Source organism: Nuphar pumila, chromosome 15 (assembly GCF_984573655.1).
Source record: "Nuphar pumila chromosome 15, dmNupPumi1.hap1.1, whole genome shotgun sequence".
Lineage (NCBI taxonomy): Eukaryota > Viridiplantae > Streptophyta > Magnoliopsida > Nymphaeales > Nymphaeaceae > Nuphar > Nuphar pumila.
In genome coordinates, this window is record NC_143263.1 from 14,230,556 (window position 1) to 14,248,906 (window position 18,351).

General features: G+C 35.2%; 1 protein-coding gene across 1 annotated transcript in view; it reads right to left on the minus strand.

Moving 5' to 3' along the window:
* The window catches only part of LACS4 (AMP-dependent synthetase and ligase family protein), an 81,363-nt gene that overhangs the window by 23,138 nt on the left and 39,874 nt on the right, over positions 1–18,351 (minus strand). The window contains exons 9-11 of the mRNA XM_089989657.1: positions 18,050–18,217; positions 17,449–17,559; positions 17,284–17,371 (exon numbers count right to left, since the gene is read on the minus strand). Of these exons, the coding sequence (XP_089845783.1) occupies positions 17,284–17,371; positions 17,449–17,559; positions 18,050–18,217 (367 nt within the window). The remainder of the gene's footprint in view (positions 1–17,283; positions 17,372–17,448; positions 17,560–18,049; positions 18,218–18,351) is intronic.

Below are 18,351 nucleotides of genomic sequence, written 5' to 3' on the forward strand. Positions count from 1 at the left end.
TAAATAGTTACACCTTTCAACTCAAGAATATATTGATAGATAGACAAAAGCTTGTTAGCTGTCACATGCTTGTCAAGATTCATCCGACTGAATCAGATCTAAAGTTTGATGTTGCCATCAGCTTGCTGAAGAACCGTGAGTTATATTAGATTTAAGAAAAAAACAAAGGCCACTTACAAAAACATACTCAATTTTTATAATTCATTCATCCCTAAGAAAGTTTATAATTCAAATACATCCTTAGCTTTATGTTCGGTTACATAAATGCATACCTATGATAACTATTTTTTGCCTAGGCTAATAAGAAAACTCCCCAATCCAACTGCACATTGGCAGGCCTCCGGTTGATAAAACCCTTGAGGCCCCTGTGCCCACTGGGGAGTACACCCAGCTTTGACCATGTAGCAAAGGATGCCTTTCGTGGGTTTCAAACTTGTAATGTCCTGTCAATTTGGTGACTTTCACAAGTCAACCCTACCAAACGAGCAGAGCCCTTGTGGGCATACCTATGATAACTATTATCCCTCGACCATGGTTAATAATCAATAGATTCCAACCAATATCATTTTTACCCTCATTAAGGCTTGATTTGGGAGCCTTGCACTGCACCTATGTTGCGGTTTTCCCCAGTGCTCTCTCTCTCTCTTGTTAAAATGTAAAACTGTACATATATATATAATAATATTATATTATTATATATATATAAATATATTTTTCATTTCTTTCTTTTCTGTAATTTTTTTTCTTTATTTTTATTTTTATTTTGTCTTTATGTCATCTAGTTCAATTTGAACTAGAATGACTGTTGCTAGTCAAGTCCTGTTCAGACTTGACTAGCAATAGAGCTGTTGGACTGACACATTCCAACAGCTCTATTGAGTCCTCTTTCAGTTGTGTACATAAAGGGGTGCAGCCCCTCTTGTATTTCATTCCAATGCTTCTTAAGCAATTGGTTTTTCATATCAATAAAGAATACATTTTTATTTTTATTTTGTTTTCAGTTATACCCTTTTTGAGGGTTATTGTAATAACCGCAATTTTTACCGTTAAAAATTTTAGTATTTTAGGAGTAAAATGGGCGAATCTGGGCACGGATCCAAGTTTCGGATCCAGCACCCATATTATACAAGATAAACCTATTTAAATATTAAAATACGTAATAAGAAAAGAAATAAAATAAATATATAAGTGGGGTTTTTGGATCCAATTAAGAAGCCAGAATTTTTTTATAAGACCCGGATCCAACCTGTGATTGGATCCCGAGTGCGGGTCGCGGGTCAGACTCGGACCCGGCCCACACCTTGTAAAAAGGATACAAAGGGGGGGCCCGATAAGGGGGTTGCCCGATAAAAAAATGAAGAGGGAAACCCCCCGATAAGTCACTGGTTAGGGTTCTTTTGAACCCTAACATTTGGAAATGGGAGGGGGGGGGGGGAAGCCGAAGCCGCCGGGCTTCCTTCCTTTTTGGAAGGTCACCCACCTACAAAGGGGGACCCCAAACCCTTCCTTCTCCCTCTCTCGCTGTCCCATGCTCCCTCTCTTCTCTCTCTAACCCTCGGATTCCCCTCCCCCGAGCTCGGGCCTGCTGTTTGAAGCCGTGTCAGGAGACGCAACCGACCTCTCCGGTGGTGGTGCTGTCCAGGCCGACCGACCCCTCTCGTGGATGCTGCAACACCCTCGCCGGATAATGGTAGGGTTTCTGTGATTGTTTTTCCGGTTAATCATGGGTTTTGGTCGGGTGCGGGTTGTCTAAAACCCAAATCGATTGGTTTAAGGGAGGGGAGTGCGTATAATAAAGTGTGAGGGACTGCGAATGGGATAAAATTTTGGCTGAGTCCTGTCAGGGGATTCTCGAATCCCTAATTAGTTGTATATGTGCATTGTGGTTCAAGGGGATTCCCAATTTGGGGTCGTCTGTCGACCCCAAACCGAAAGCCCCAAATCTGCGATTTGGGGGTTTCATATTATTATGGAAAAAAAAAGAGACTTTTATGCAGTTAGGGGGAAATCATGATCTGTCCCTTTTTAAAATTATTTTTTTTATGGGTTATTACCTGCGTATGTCTCTGGGAATTTCATGATTTAGTGGATCTACCTTATTGAAATTTATGATTTCAGTTATATACACATTCCTCTGAAATTTCTGATATATGTATATATGTATATAAATATATATATACATTCCTGTAAATTTATGATTTAGCGTCGTATATAACCTTTGGGACTGCATGACTTGGCTGGGACTATATTTTCTTGAATTTTAGAATCTATGTTGTGCAAATCCTTTGTGTTGAATAGGAAATTTGGTGTTTTATGTTTTCTTAGAAAATTCCCGATAACAGAATTGATACTGCTGGTAATTTCATGCAAAAGAGCCGATGCTTGATCCGTTATCACCAATGTATTTCATGGTTGAGTCTGGTATAGGTCCAGTAGCTGTTTCTGTTTGTTGGTTCTGCATAATACGACATGCGGTTTAATACTTAATAATCCTGTAAAATGCAGTAGCATGGCTGAAATCATTATTTGATGTATATGCTGTATGATGGCTGAACTGAAAAAAAAAATGTGTTTAGTTCATGCGGCTGAATGAATTCCGGTTCTGTCTTTTAGATTTCTTGTGTAACTCAACATGCTATGCTATACTTAGTACGGTAATTGGCTGAACCGATAGTTATTGTACATGCTATATTTTAGTGAACTATAGTGTTAAATGATACTTAAACTAATATGGCTGAACAATGTCTAGTTGGATTTATTGGTTTCTTGTGTAACTCAACATGCTATGCTATACTTAGTACGATAATTGGCTGATCCGATAGCTATTGTACATGCTGTATTTTAGTGAACTGTAGTGTTAAATGATACTTAAACTAATATGGCTGAACAATGTCTAGTTGGATTTATTGGTTTCTTGTGTAACTCAACATGCTATGCTATACTTAGTACGATAATTGGCTGATCCGATAGCTATTGTACATGCTGTATTTTAGTGAACTGTAGTGTTAAATGATACTTAAACTAATATGGCTGAACAATGTCTAGTTGGATTTATTGGTTTCTTGTGTAACTCAACATGCTATGCTATACTTAGTACGATAATTGGCTGATCCGATAGCTATTGTACATGCTGTATTTTAGTGAACTGTAATGTTAAATGATACTTAAATTAATATGGCTGAACAGTGTCTAGTTGGATTTATTGGTCTATTGCGTAACCCAGCATGCTATGCTATACTTAATTATCAAAAAAAAAAATATATACATTGTAATGATTGGGTGATCTAGTACCTTGAATTTCCTGTGGTGTATAACTGAGATAGGCAAAATAGGATTACAGACTCTATTAAGTTCGGCCTGCATTGTGATGCACATCAAAAGGTTATGTTTTGGCATATTGGCTATAAACACTGCATATGTTAGTTTCAACAATTGTAAATACTTCAAGATCTTTAGGGGATGCATACTTCCCTTTTTACATGTTGTAAATAGTATGCATAGGAATCTTACGTTCCTATAAATGAATTATCCATAGTGGTTTGTGAATGTGCCAATCATCATGTTAGTAAATTTTATCACCATTGGTCCTTATAAAGGGCCGAACTAAGTTAATGATCATGCAAGTCAAAGAGAGTTGTAATCACTCTTTTAGTTTAAGAAATCCATGGTAGTGATTGATGAATAAGAGTAAATTTTCATTTATGTGTAATTGTTTGTGGATTAAGGCTGGCAGGTGAACCACCAAGCCTGGTACTTGCAGGCTTTACCTTGGCACTCAAGTTAAAAAGGTTAATACCCACATAAATTTTAACATTCGTGCTTGACTGGTTTAAAGGCACCGTAGCACTTTGGGTGGGTTATGAAATCAATATGACAAAGGATTGAGACGACTCTATACCCTGGGTAAATTGACTAAGGGTGGGAATTCTACTGCCATGGTAGTAGAAGGAAGTTGGGGAAATGCCCTGTACTTCGGAAACTAAATTAAATGAAAAGATTAACCCACCCAGTTCTTGGGCTTACCTTAGAGAGGGTAAGTGGTACAAAACTCTGGGGACACGTGTTTTGGTTTCGAGCGTAAAGCGACTCGTTGGTCCCAGTCCTCAGAGTTGGGGGACCCAGACTACCAATTTATCCTAGGTGGTAGTTCTTTTGTTCTTCTGCAGAAGTGAGGGATGCATCCTGTTTTGGTTTTGGCCTTTGGGAGTTTCTCTCGGTCACTGGCCGCTCCCTTGGGATTTCAGTCACAGTTAGAGTGTTCGGGTTAATAAAACAACCCTGAATAATATACCCCCGGACATTCTCTTCTGTGATGGTTGCCTTGGCCCGTGTGTACCCGCGGGATAAGAAAAGATAAACACTAACTAGGACAGTTAGGTATCACTGTATGGGAGTCATTAAAGAGACAATTGCTTACTCTTCCATCATGTTTTATATTCGTCGCTTATGTTGAAACGACATCCTAAATTGTGTATTTATTAGTTAATTGAATTCATATTATGGATGTTGTTCATGTTAGTGTAAGTTCTGTTTGAATTGCTTAATACCTTACTTAATTGTTGTAGTTGCATAAAATGCTTCTTGTGCTTAAGTATAATTGTTACATAATCTACCTTTCTATTCAGATATATGTCTATGATTGTTATTGCATCGAAATCCTTATGTGGTTATGTTTAGACTGTAATTCAAACACGACACCCACATCACACTTGACACATGATCTACTTGCAAGAATAATTACAGTTTTCCTACTTAGACGTGGTAGTCTAATTCCTATAATTTCTATTATTTTCAGGAGAAGAGTAGTTCTATGAGCGATGCGGGATGAGGCGCTGACCGAGACTTGATCCATTGTTCCCTGGCGGTTCTGCTTACTTTCAGATTGAGATTTTTGTTTTGAGACTAAATGTGAAAACTTTGATGTTGGATTTTATTATTATTGAAGTGGAAATAAATGGTGTGGTTTGCTTTTACCTTCCTGTATCGTTCTGAAATGCTTAACCCGAGACTTATTAGTTGTTTCTGCTTGAGAAAAAAAAAAAACCTAAAAATTTGGGTTAAATTTCGGGGCGTTACAGTTATGCTTTAGTGTCATTCTTAGCACTTGCCCTTGTGAATCTAAGCTCGTGTTTCGAAGATCCCCATTTCATTTCATGGTATCAGAGCCATGGAAGTACTAAATCTTGAGCTGCCTCGGTTTCCGTGCCCGTTTGCAAAAGTGTTCACCACTTGAAGAGAAGTGTTTTATCACTTCATTGGGGAAGATTTCACATCTTGTTGTATTGTTTTTTTTTCTTCTTTCTTTTTCATTTTCCTTCTTGTTTCTCTTCTATCCCTATTCTTTCTCTCCTTGTAATCGATGGATGACAATGATAAAGTCACCATCATGCCTATGAAACTAAGAGATACGAACCATGTAACATGAGCTTCAATTATGAAGCACCATATATGGGGAAAAGGCCTATGGGGGATTGTGGATGGTTCTGATTCGGAACCTAAGCTATCTCTTACTAAAAAAGAAAGAGATAAAGAGGTCCCTCTATCGGAAGAAGAGAAAATCAAGGCTATTGCCTCATACGAGAAGAAATGGAAAGAATGGAGAATATCTCATGCGAAGATAATGTCATGGCTTATCAATAGCGTTGACATTAAAAAATGCTGAAGTCTTGCCAAATTTGATCATGCCGATAAGGTATGGGAATACCTTAAGAATATGTATTCCCTTAAAGATATTGCACGCATGTGCAACCTTCAAGAAAAAGTTTGAATGATGACACAAGGAGACAAAACTATTCGTGAATATTACAATGGGTTGTCCGAACTTTGGGAAGAACTTTCTCTTTTAGAACCAAAGTGGCATTGTGCCGAAGACATCGAGCTTCGTCAGAAACAACTCGATGCTGAACATTTTTACCAGTTTATCACTGGATTAAGGCCGGAATTTGAAACCACTAAATCGGCCCTACTTCACCGAAGAAAAATTTCTTCTATTGTTGAAACTATTGAAGAGTTAACAATGGAAGAAAATCGTCTCCGGAAAGGTTCTTTAAAAATTGAAGATGATTTCATTTTAGCTGTGTCTAGACCAGGGAATCATGTTCGATCATATAGGCCTCCTGACTTTAACCGACAAAATGGTGACTATGATAAGAAGAAAGTTATTTGTCATCACTGTCATGAACCGAGACACTACAGGCCACAATGTCCCAAACTTAAGGAGCTGAAAGAAAAAAGAGCTGCAATTGCTGGATCAGAGCTTAAAGATCAGGATGCACCAGTTTCCCTGGCCCAACTAATGGAGATTCTTCAGCCTCTCATCAAAGGTGCATCTTCCTTATCTGAAGCTTCAACCGGCGCAGCAGCCTCATCTTTTTCTGATCTAGGTAAAATTTCTTGGCTCCTTGACTCAGGTGCATCTTTTCATATGACCCCAAATAATCAAAGTCTATCCAAATATGTTAAAAATAAAACAAGTGTGTCAAAGGTCTTTACTGCTGATGGGACTTCTCTTGAAATAGAAGGAATAAGAAATTTTGAAAAAATTTATAAAACAAAGAAATTTTCTATTCCAGAAATTAGACATGTTCCCAAATTAAATTTAAATCTTTTATTTGTATCTCAAATTTCTGATTATGGATGTAATATTTCTTTTTCTTCTCATGGTTGTTGGGTACAGGATCGTCAGTCAGGAAAGCTGATTGGGAAGGCCATAGAGAAAAAGGACTCTATTACATGAATTTTTTGGAAATGCCGAAGAAAGCTTTTTGTTATCATATTCAAAAAATAGAGTTAGAACTGTGGCATAAGAGACTTGGTCACCCACATATAGCCAAAATCCAACATTTTCCAAATCTAGGAAAATTTTGTAACTCTGAATCATTTGATTGTAAAGATTGTATTCTCGGCAAAATGAAAAGATTATCATTTCAGAACAAAATCTTTTTCTCTTCAAGACCACTTGAATTAATACACTCGGATGTTTGGGGTCCTGCACCAGTAATTTCTAAAGGAGGATTTGTTTACTATGTTATTTTTGTCGATGATTTCTCTCGACATACGTGGATGTACTTTCTCAAACATAAGTCTGAAGTATTTTCATACTTTCAAACTTTTCATAATATGGTTAAAAACAAGTTTCAAAATGATATTACTATTTTTCGCACAGATTCAGGGAGAGAGTTTTTATCCACAGATTTTCAAAATTATCTTAAATTGCATGGCATCACACATCAAAGATCTTGTCCTTATACACCTCAACAAAATGGACTGGTAGAACGAAAACATCGCCATATTATAGAAACCACTAGGACTTTATTAATAGAAAATCAAGTCCCGAAAGACTTTTGGGCAGAAGTTGCCTTAACTGCCACTTATCTCATTAACAGGATGCCATCTTCTTTGTTACAAAATATCACTCCCATTGAAAAACTTATGAACATTTCTCCAAACTACTCTAGACTAAGAATATTTGGGTGCAAATGTTTCATATTTACTGACAAAAATGATAAACTTTCCCCTCGTGCGATTCCCTGTGCCTTTTTAAGATATGCTGAAAACCAGAAAGGTTATCGATGTTTTGACTTCAAAAATAATAAACTATATGTGTCTAGAAATGTTTCCTTTCTTGAAAAGGAGAGCTTCTTTGATTTTAAAAAATTAAAAGACGTCACTGAATACTCCTTTTTGCTAGATCTAACATCAACAACTGATGAATATGACCTTGACTGTAACTTTGATGATGATCAAAGAATTATTGATCTTAATGTTGAAAATGAAGAAGTTCATAGAGATACTAGTATTCAATATTCCAGACGACAAGAGTCTAATCCTCCATGTGCACTTGAAAAATATTCTAACATTCCAACTAGACAATCATCCCGAGTCTCGAGGCCTCCAGAAAAGTTTGTATCATACGAGTCTTTTTCACCCACATATAGGGCAGTTATTGCATTAATTCACTCATATGAAGAACCATCCACATATTTTCAAGCAAAAAATGATATCAAATGGATAGAAGCCATGAAAGCTGAATTAGATGCACTTGAAAAGGCTTCTACATGGAATATTCAAGATCTTCCTTCAGGGAAGAAAACTATAGGATGTCGATGGGTTTATAAAATTAAAACCAAGAGTGATGATACTCTTGAAAGATATAAAGCCTGTTTAGTAGCCAAAGGTTATGCCCAAGAATATGAGATTGATTATGAAGAAACCTTTGCTCTGGTGGCTCATATGACAATTGTCTGAACCTTAATTGCTTTAGCTTCTATCAAAAAATGGTTTATTTTTAAATGGATGTCAAAAATGCTTTTTTAAATGGAAAGCTAATTAAAGAAGTATACATGGAACCCCCTCCTGGTCTAAGTATTCCTAAGGGTAAAGTCCTTCACTTAAAAAAAGTTCTTTATGGACTTAAACAAGCACCAAAAGCTTGGTATGATAGGTTTAGTCGTGTTATGATTGATATTGGTTTTCAATTCTGTTTAACTGACACTCCTTTGTTTATTAAGAATTCTGATGCAGGGATCATTGTGCTTCTTCTCTATGTGGATGATATGATCATCACCGGAAGCGATAAACAGGAAGTTGAAACAATCAAAACACTTCTTAAATCTTATTTTGAAATGACTGATTTGGGCTTATTGAGATATTTTTTAGGCATTGAAGTTGCTTATTCTCCTAGAGGATATTTATTATATCAGACTAAATTTGCTTTTGATATTGTTTTCAGGTCTAGTATTACTGATGATAAGAAAGTTGACACTCCAGAAGTTGTTAATGTTAAAATGAAGATTGATGATGGAGAACTTCTTGCAGACCCTACTCCTTACAGACAGCTTGTCGGGGCACTTTCCTATCTATCCATTACCAGACCAGATATAGCACATGTTATTCACACAACAAGTCAAATTCAACATGCTCCTACTTCTGTTGATATGGGAGCAGTCATGCGTATTATCAGATACATCAAGTCCTCTCTTTCACGAGGACTTTTCTTATCTTCCTCCTTTTTTCTTGATTTAATTGCATATATTGATGCTGATTGGGGAGGTGATCTCAATAACAGACACTCAACCACTGGCTTTTGTGTCTTTTTAGGGGAATCATTGATCTCGTGGAGGTGTAAAAAGCAGCAAAAGGTATCTCTCTCATCCACCGAAGCTGAATACAGAACCATGGCAACCACGACCATGGAAGTAGTTTGGCTCTGACGACTGTTTGCTGACATGGGAGCTGAAACAACAAAAGCTTTGTGTTGTGACAACAAAAGTGCGATCTACATTGCCAGTAACAGAACATTCCACGAACGCACCAAACACATCGAAATGGATTGTCACTACGTCAGAGAGAAATATCTACACGGGATAATTGATCTGCAATATGTCAATTCAAAAAATCACTTAGCAGACTTCTTTACAAAGCCTCTCACTGCTCCCCGATTTCACTTTCTCTTAGACAAACTTTCGCTCATTGTATCGTAAGTTTGAGGAGGAGTGTTAAAATGTAAAACTGTACATATATATATAATAATAATATTATATTATTATATATATATATATATAAATACATTTTTCATTTCTTTCTTTTCTATAATTTTTTTCCTTTATTTTTATTTTTTGTCTTTATGTCATCTAGTTCAGTTTGAACTAGAATGACTGTTGCTAGTCAAGTCCTGTCCAGACTTGACTCTTAATAGAGTTGTTGGACTGTGTCCAACAGCTCTATTGAGTCCTCTTTCAGCTATGTATATAAAGGGGTGCAACCCCTCTTGTATTTCATTCCAATGCTTCTTAAGCAATTGGTTTTTCATATCAATAAAGAATACATTTTTATTTTTATTTTGTTTCCAGTTATACCCTTTTTGAGGGTTATGCTTTAGTGTCATTTTTGACACTTGCCCTTGTGAATCTAAGCTCGTGTTTCGAAGATCCACATTTCATTTCATCTCTCTCAGGTGGCCAAATAGCCAAGAAATGATTGTTGATCAGGCTGAAAGATATGTAAAATCTTAAAAAAGGCCGCATTCCCATTCCTGTCCAACATCAAGGATAAAGCTGAGTTTGACATATGGGTATTTTTAGCTTCCCCTCTATTCATAGGATCTTTATGTAGTTCATATTCATGTGCACTAAAATTTACATGTAAAAGGAGTATTATACCATGTGTAGGTTAGAATGTTTGATTTTAGTATCATGCTTGGAATGAATGTGCATTACGCATGTTGACTATACGTGGATTTGAAATTGAATCATGTCTATGATATTGGGCATGATCTTATATGTTATCATGATATGTTAAAATCGGAGTTACCGGAAACGCCTAGGTAACTAGGGAAGTGTGCTTCTCCAAAGAGCGTTTCAGAAGCGTGAAACGTCATGCTTCCGAAATGCGCTGGGAAGCGTGCTTTTCTTTTATGGGAAGCGTGTTTCCCTTTTATGGGAAGCACGCTTCACCCTCGCTTCCCCCATTTTTCATTTTTTTGTATTTTTAATTTTGTTTTTTTTTCTCTTTTGTCGCTTCCCCCTCGCTTCCTAGGTCACTTTAGCGACACTTCCTGATCCGCTCCTAAGTTTCCCACGCTTCCTAAAATTTTGAAAGTGTCTCGCTTCCCACTCCCGCTTCCTCGACTGGCAACCATGGTTAAAACACCGCATGATGATATTACTTGTTGATTTATAGTGGTATAAAGTACAAAATGTATGCATTCACTATTTGATTGCTCATATTAGAGCTTGTGTGGTGCCTTAATGTTATATGAATGTATAACATGATTCAATTGTACATTTTTCTCTTGTGAGCTAGGGTTGATACCCAAGAGGTGATATATGCACACATAAAATAATTGATCCACCTTCACGGGCGAGATGCTCAATGGTTAAAAGCATCAGAGCACACTGAATGGGTTAGGAACATGTCAAAATAATGAATAATGGATTTACCTGGAATGAGTAGTGAGTGAGTCACTTATTGAAATTAGGCACACTTAGTGAAATATAAACCCTATAATAAAAAAAAACCTAGTAACCCATTCAGATCTATGGCCTACTTTGGAGAGAATAGGTGGTACAGCCCCAAGTGACCTCGTTGTTAAAATGTTAAGTGAGAGTATTATTGAATCGCGGCTCACTTGTCATTAGTCCTCGGGAGGTAGGAGGTCTGAAACTACTGAATTTTGTCCTAGGTGGTAGATTTTCACGATATATAGGGTGCATTTGGATCAGTTAGACACACAAAAAATGTAAAATACATAGCATAATAAATACTCAATGTTTATCTCTTCTGTCTTGAGTAGTTCCACAAGTACTCGATGAAACAAGTAATAAAGAGAAACAAAAACTTTATACAAAGATCAGTTTCCTTTCTGCTAAATTGAAAACATGCCCTAATAATGCAAACACTTCAAATTTGTTATTTATCTTGGAAGTATTGCATGTTATTCTGAGATGATTAGTGAATCATAGTTTGACATTGGTTGGAGATGTCACAACATGTTTGTTATTGTTGAACTGGTATTGTATATCCTGTCTATGATCGTGTATCATAAATGGATGCTACAGCATGTATATGCTATGATAGAATGAACATAGATGTTATGTATGTTTTAGTTATCTGCAAGTATTATGAGGTTATTGTTAACCTACCAGACTTGATAAATCTAACCCCTTAAGGCTCTTTGTTTAGATAAAGCCTTGTATGGTCTTAAACAAGCATCAAAAGCTTGGTATGACTGGTTTAGCCAAGTTATGCTTGATGTTGAATTTCAATCTTACCTGAATGACACAACTTTGTTTATTAAGATTTTTGATGCAGGTATTATTATTCTTCTCCTCTACGTAGACGACATAATCATCACCGGAGGGGACAAATAGGGAGTTGAATACATTAAGAAACTTCTCAAAACATATTTTGAAATGACTGATTTGGGTTTTTTAAAATATTTTCTTGGTATTGAAGTTGTTTATTCTTCTAAAGGTTATATGTTGACTCAATATAAATTTGTTCTAGATATTGTCGCCAGGTCTGCAATCTCAGATGATAAGAAGGCTATCATTCCCGAAGTTGTCAATACCAAAATGAGAATTGATGATGGAGAACCACTTGAAAATCGAACACTGTACAAACAACTTATCGGGGCACTGTCTTGTCTTTCAATTACGAGGCATGGCATAGCACATGCAATTCACATAGTCACCCAGTTTCAACATGCTACCACCTTTGTTCATATGGAAGTGGTTTTATGTATTATTAGATATATTAAGACTTTCATTTATCAAGGCATGTTCTTATTGGCTTTTTCATCTTTAGATGTAACTGCTTATACTGATACTAATTGGGGAAATGGTCCCAATAACCGACCTTCAACCACGGGTTTTTGTGTTTTCTTAGGTGACTCGTTGATCTCATGGTGATGTAAGAAGCAACGGTCATTCTCTCCTCGACTGAAGTAGAATACTGAGTCATGGCTACAACCACTATATAGGTTGTCTGGATAAGAATATTGTTAGCATATATGGGCGTTCATATTAAAAGAGCATCACGAATGTGCAGTGACAACAAAAGTTTCATCTACGTTGCTAACAAATGGACCTTTCACGAACGAACCAAACATACTGAGATAGATTGTTACTATGGACAGAGGAGTATCGACATGGCACTATCGATCTTCCTTATGTTATTTCAGAATATCAGTTGGCATATTTCTTCACCAAACCTCTCGCAGCTCCTAGATTTCACTCTCTTAGGCAAACTTTCGATTATCCAACCGTAAGTTTGAGGGGGAGTGTTGAAAATGTAAATATATATAGCATAAATCAATATTGTAAGTATCAATACGGTATGATAGATAGCATTACTTTGAAAAGAACGATATGACACACACATGTATCGTACAATACACCTCTGTATTGTAGTACAATACGTAGCATTTTTTTTTAACATATTTCATAACCTTGATTATTTTGTTTATGTGTGGCATTGTTCTTGTGAGATATGCATGCAGCATTATCTATTATTCTATATTAGTTGATATTTGATGATGCCTTATGTAGCTCATAGAGATATAAACGTGATTTTATGGTTATATTCTGTGAAATTTATCATTATTTCATGTGTTATGATTTTTTAGAATTTTTGTTATTTTATTTTTATTTTTCTAGATTTTTTTGAAAATTTTTATTAAAAATTTACGATACGTTTACAATATGATACAGTGGTACTTTGGGCCTAACCAATACGGGTAACGATACGATACAAACAACCTTGGTATAAATACATACATATATATATAACTAGGTAAGGATTATTTTTAAACTTTTTTGGTTAAGTTTGAATTAGTCAACAAAAGAGTCGTTGAGGGGTCCAACGGCTCTATTTAGAGTCAGACCTAACCAATGACTCTCATTCTTGTGTATATAGAAGGGGTGAAAACCCTCTCAAATGTATTGCTTCTTGCATGGATTTCTATTGAATAAAATAATATTTTTTATATTTGTGAGCATTCCTTATGTGCCCATTGAGTGAGTTTTGTGTGTGAGACTATTTCATGGTTTTTTGTGGTGGTTTCGGATCTTATTGTAGCTCTTTTTGTGTATTCACTTGGGTGATTTGGAGAACATTGTTGGAAGTTCTTATTTTCTTCCAGTCACCTGTATCGTTCAAGGTAATTTCCTGACAAGAGTATTTCTCGGAGATATTTTCAAAAGTTGAAAATTCTCAAAAATATTTAAAAAAAAAATAAAATCTAAAAAATAAGTAAAAATACAAAAAAATCTCAAAAATGAAAGAAAACTAAGATAAAGACCTTAAAATGACAAGATAAAATGATAAATGAGCAACTAAATTAGCAACTTCTTTCCTTTCCTTATTTTCCTTATGTTCCCTTCTTTCATTTCCTTCCTTCCTTTTTCCCTTCCTTCCCTTGCCTCTTTTCGTTTTCTTCTTTCCTTTGCTCCCTTCCCTTCCTTGCTGCAGTCGACCCCCTGTTCCTAAAGTGATATTTATCGCAATAAATATATTTTGCCGATATTTTTAAAACATGATATAATATCGATATTATCAGCCACCTTGAAATTTCTGATATTAGCACGATATTTTAAAAATATCAACGATATCGATGAATTTCTTAGCCAAGGTTTTGTCCTCTCCTTAGTTCTAACCATAAGCTTGAGGAATAGTATTGGGATGTACACAAAGTAAGCTAGTTTAAGTGTGTCATTTTTTTGCATTCTTTTGTATTTTTTCTTGCAGTTTTCATTTTATTTTTTGGTATTTTGCCCATAAAGGCAATTTTTTTAATTCTAGCTAGCGTAGCTAGCCCTCTTGAACCCCATTCTGTCTCCATATTGTATGCATTTTCTTTAACACTTTGTAAGCAATAAAATATTTATCATTTATCTTGTTTGTGAGATCTTTGAGAGGACAATTTGTATTTGGTTTAAGATTCTTTTGTGCGCTTGATTTCTTGGAATATACAATATATGATACATGTATTACAGATACAAGCTGTAATTGTAATGTACAATACAACTTATATCATAAGAGTCAACTCTCACCAAAAACATATTTTAGAGAGTTTTGTTTTGGTTTTTAACCAATATTGGCTGGATATTTTAAGATAATAGAGTTGTTTTGACCAGGGTTACCGGAAGCGCCATAGCATATGGGGAAGCGCATTTCGGAAGCACGAAACGTGGCGCTTCCGAAATGTGTTGTGTTTTTTTTATTTTTCTTACTTTTTTCGCTTCCCCCTCGCTTTTGCTTCCAGTTCGCTTCCTATGTCGCTTCCAAGACGATTCCTAGTTCACTTCTAAGTCGTCCCGTGCTTCCCGCTTCCTAAAAATTTGGAAATGTCTCACTTCCCGCTCTGGCATCCCCGAGTAGCAACTTTGGTTTTGACCCCATTTTCAGACCCAATAACGTAAAGGTCTCATCCCCTTCCCTCTTAGGCCTTTTCATGTCTCAAGAGTTGGTGTTTTTGTATTTTCTTTGGAATTTTGCCATAATCTGATGTTTGTAGGCCCAAACTATGCATGATCTTCAAGGTTTTCCTTAAGCCAACACTTGGGAGGTTAAATCCATGTGTGAATCAACTAAGTTTATAAATTTAAGGCATTGCGAGGTAAAATTTAGCTCTTCCACGCTAAAAGCAAGAGTTTCTCTCCCTATCCAAACTTTTTTAACAAAGGAGAATTTTAGAGATTCTCTTACTGCAACCACTGGGAGTCTTGACTCTTGCATAAGGCTAGATCTACAGATTTAGAGAAACAAGAGAAAATATAGGAGTAATACAAGAAGAGGCCAACTTTACACTGAAATTCTTTAAATCAAAATTAATGACCAATTTTTAAGGCTTTCATAATTTATAAACTTGATATTTTCCATTTCTAGTTCAATTGTAGAAATCATATAACCAGAGAAAAAGGTCAATTCCTGTTCAAAATTTGTATAATTGAAACAAAATATACACTTTCATTAGATGTAAGAGATAGAAAATCCAAAAAAGATGTAGCCTCGCAATTATGAACGAGCTTACCATATGATGTGACTGTATTTTCAAACACAAAAAATCCAGATATAATATAGAGGTCGGGGTAGGCCTAGGAAGACTTGGATGGAGATGATAGGAAAGGATATGAATGCTTTGAACCTCACCGAGGACATGACATTGGATAGAAATGATTGGAGGAGAAGGATTCATGTGGAAGGCCCAGAATGATTTTCTTTTTTGGTTCATATCGCCGACCACAATTGTTTTGGGATGAAGGCGTAGTTGTTGTTGTTGTTGACATCTTGCAGTTGAAAGACACTACATAAGTTCAATGCTTCTTGCATATTCGTTTACATAAAATGATATCAAGGTTGCAAGAAATGAAAAAAGAAAGGCAGAATGCATGCCAAAAGTCATAGTAAGAGATGAAGAAAATGAATAACCAATACCAAAAATTGAGCATGATCAACCTCATCACCAATGTGAATTGGCCACTACCAAAATGAGAAAGTTTTAGCACAGATGAAGTTGGAGACAGTTCTTGAGCACCAAAAAAAAACAACATAAATAAAGTTAGTGATGAGACGTTGGAGATTTACTTCAGAAAAACTGGAAGTAGACTAGCCTTAATATATTTAGAAGTATAGGATTATAGTATCTTTTAAGGTTAGTTGTCATATAACATTGTCCTTCATTGTTTAACAGTATAATGTTGTTTATGTTATAATAAGTTACAAACTTATGAGTTATGAATGTCAAGATTGTTCTTTAAGTATTTAGAATTATATCGTTTATCGCTTATATGTTCAACTCAATTGTCCAATAATTATACTCTTCTTCTTTGTGGTAAAAATGTTAAATATGCACTTTTAATCATTGCATTTTAAATTAATTTCCTTTTTACTTTTTGTTACACGTTTTAAACTTTAATCTGTAAATTGCTTATTTTTTTCATTCAAGATCTTTATTAATTTTGTGTATCCAAGGCACAAATGCAAACGGTTTGGATTTGGAACAGCTAATACATGGGGATTCGGATTAGAATCGGATCTGGAACATCCAAAATTTTCAAAACCTCCATCTTGGATCCGACCCATTTGCATCCCTAAATTCTAAGGTGCAATAAATGAAATCTTTTTCTTGGATCCTTCTAATATGTGTTACAATATGGTTTTTACAAAATTGGGCAGGATTCTAGAAGATTCAAAACTAGGGAGAAACAAAGAAAGCATAAAACCATGGAGTTAAAAAAGAAATTAAAACATACTTAAATACAGAAAAAGAATCTTTTTAATGAAACAAGAAATAAGGGCAAGAAACTGTATTATATGAAAGATATACCTACAACTTTTTTGGTAAACCTAAGAATAACAGTAAAAAAACTCCTATCTTGCAATATTTCTCTGTAATTGTTACTAGAATACTAATAATTCATTCTTTTTGCTTAACAATTTGAGAAAGAGAAATGACTGCTACAGTAATGCAAAACCTAGTAGGATGAGTTAGAGAAATATTATTTTCATAAAGTTTGGATCAACTTGAGATGGTTAAACAACAGAATCAATGACAAAAAGCATCCAAACATATCTCAAATTTTAACATATCAATATTAAAAAAAAGGAAAAATGACTGTACCAGCAGCCATAAGCCAATCACAAACCGGTTGGCCTTGTGATACATTATTTAACAAGAATAGAAGTAGCCAGTTAATCTAGAATAGATATAGAGAATATTTTATTTAAGAGCACAGAAATCGCTAATACAATGTTTGCCATATATATCATTCAAATCACAACCTGAATATATTCTATCCAGAACACGTGGAACACCACAAAAAATGGTTGGCTTTAGTTCTCCAATATCCTCAACCAATAATTTGACGTCCTGAAATCAAGTTACTATGCAGTAAGTGAAACTGAACAGTCCTGCATAACAAAATATAAAATGATTAAACAACTCACCCCGCGCCAAAATCCTATTGAAGCACCTTTCCATATGAACAGCTCTTCAATCACCCGATCAAATATGTGTGCAAGAGGTAGGTAAGATAAGTAAACATCCTTATCAGTCAACTGAAAATTTGAAGAAAAAAAAATATAAGCAACATGATTACACGAAACATGGAAAATAGTGAGAAAAGTTGAAAACAATCTATGGTTTATGTATTTATCATGAGATTTTCAAATTTGTAAGCTTCCAAGGATTTTATAAGAAAAAAAATCAGATAAAAATAAGAGGAAAGAGAAATAAAATAAATGAAAATGGATTAAGAATAACCGATATGAATTTTGTCCTCACTGCCGATAAATTGATTACACAAAAATATTACAGATGGTGTATCTATTATTCCTTATACAATTGTGATATAGCTAATCTGATTTTACCAGTGTTCTGTTATCAACAAGATATTATGTTTTATTGAGATACTTTGAATATATCAGCAATATTTTTCTCCAATGCCATGGAGGCAAGCAAACTTCACAATATGTGCATTTCTCTTCATAACATTTAACAACATTATATGAGAATATTGCAGTATAACAAAAAGATTTATGGTTTTACCTCTTCATCCACACATTTTAGTAGTCGCTCAACACCAGCAATGAGAGTAACAATGCTCTTGTTGCTTAAGAGAACACCCTTAGGATCACCAGTTGTTCCACTAGTATACATTATGGTACAGATGTCATCTTTCTTAAGAGATGGGAAATCAAACTGCCTTTTATCTCCCTGAAAATGAGAAGGATGCATGATACACAGCTACAATGGCTTGCATAAAAATTTGTTTACATATTACCAAATTTCATTTCTAAATTTTATTTCACATAAAAACCTTCAAAAGAGTCCAAATTTATCTAGAAGTA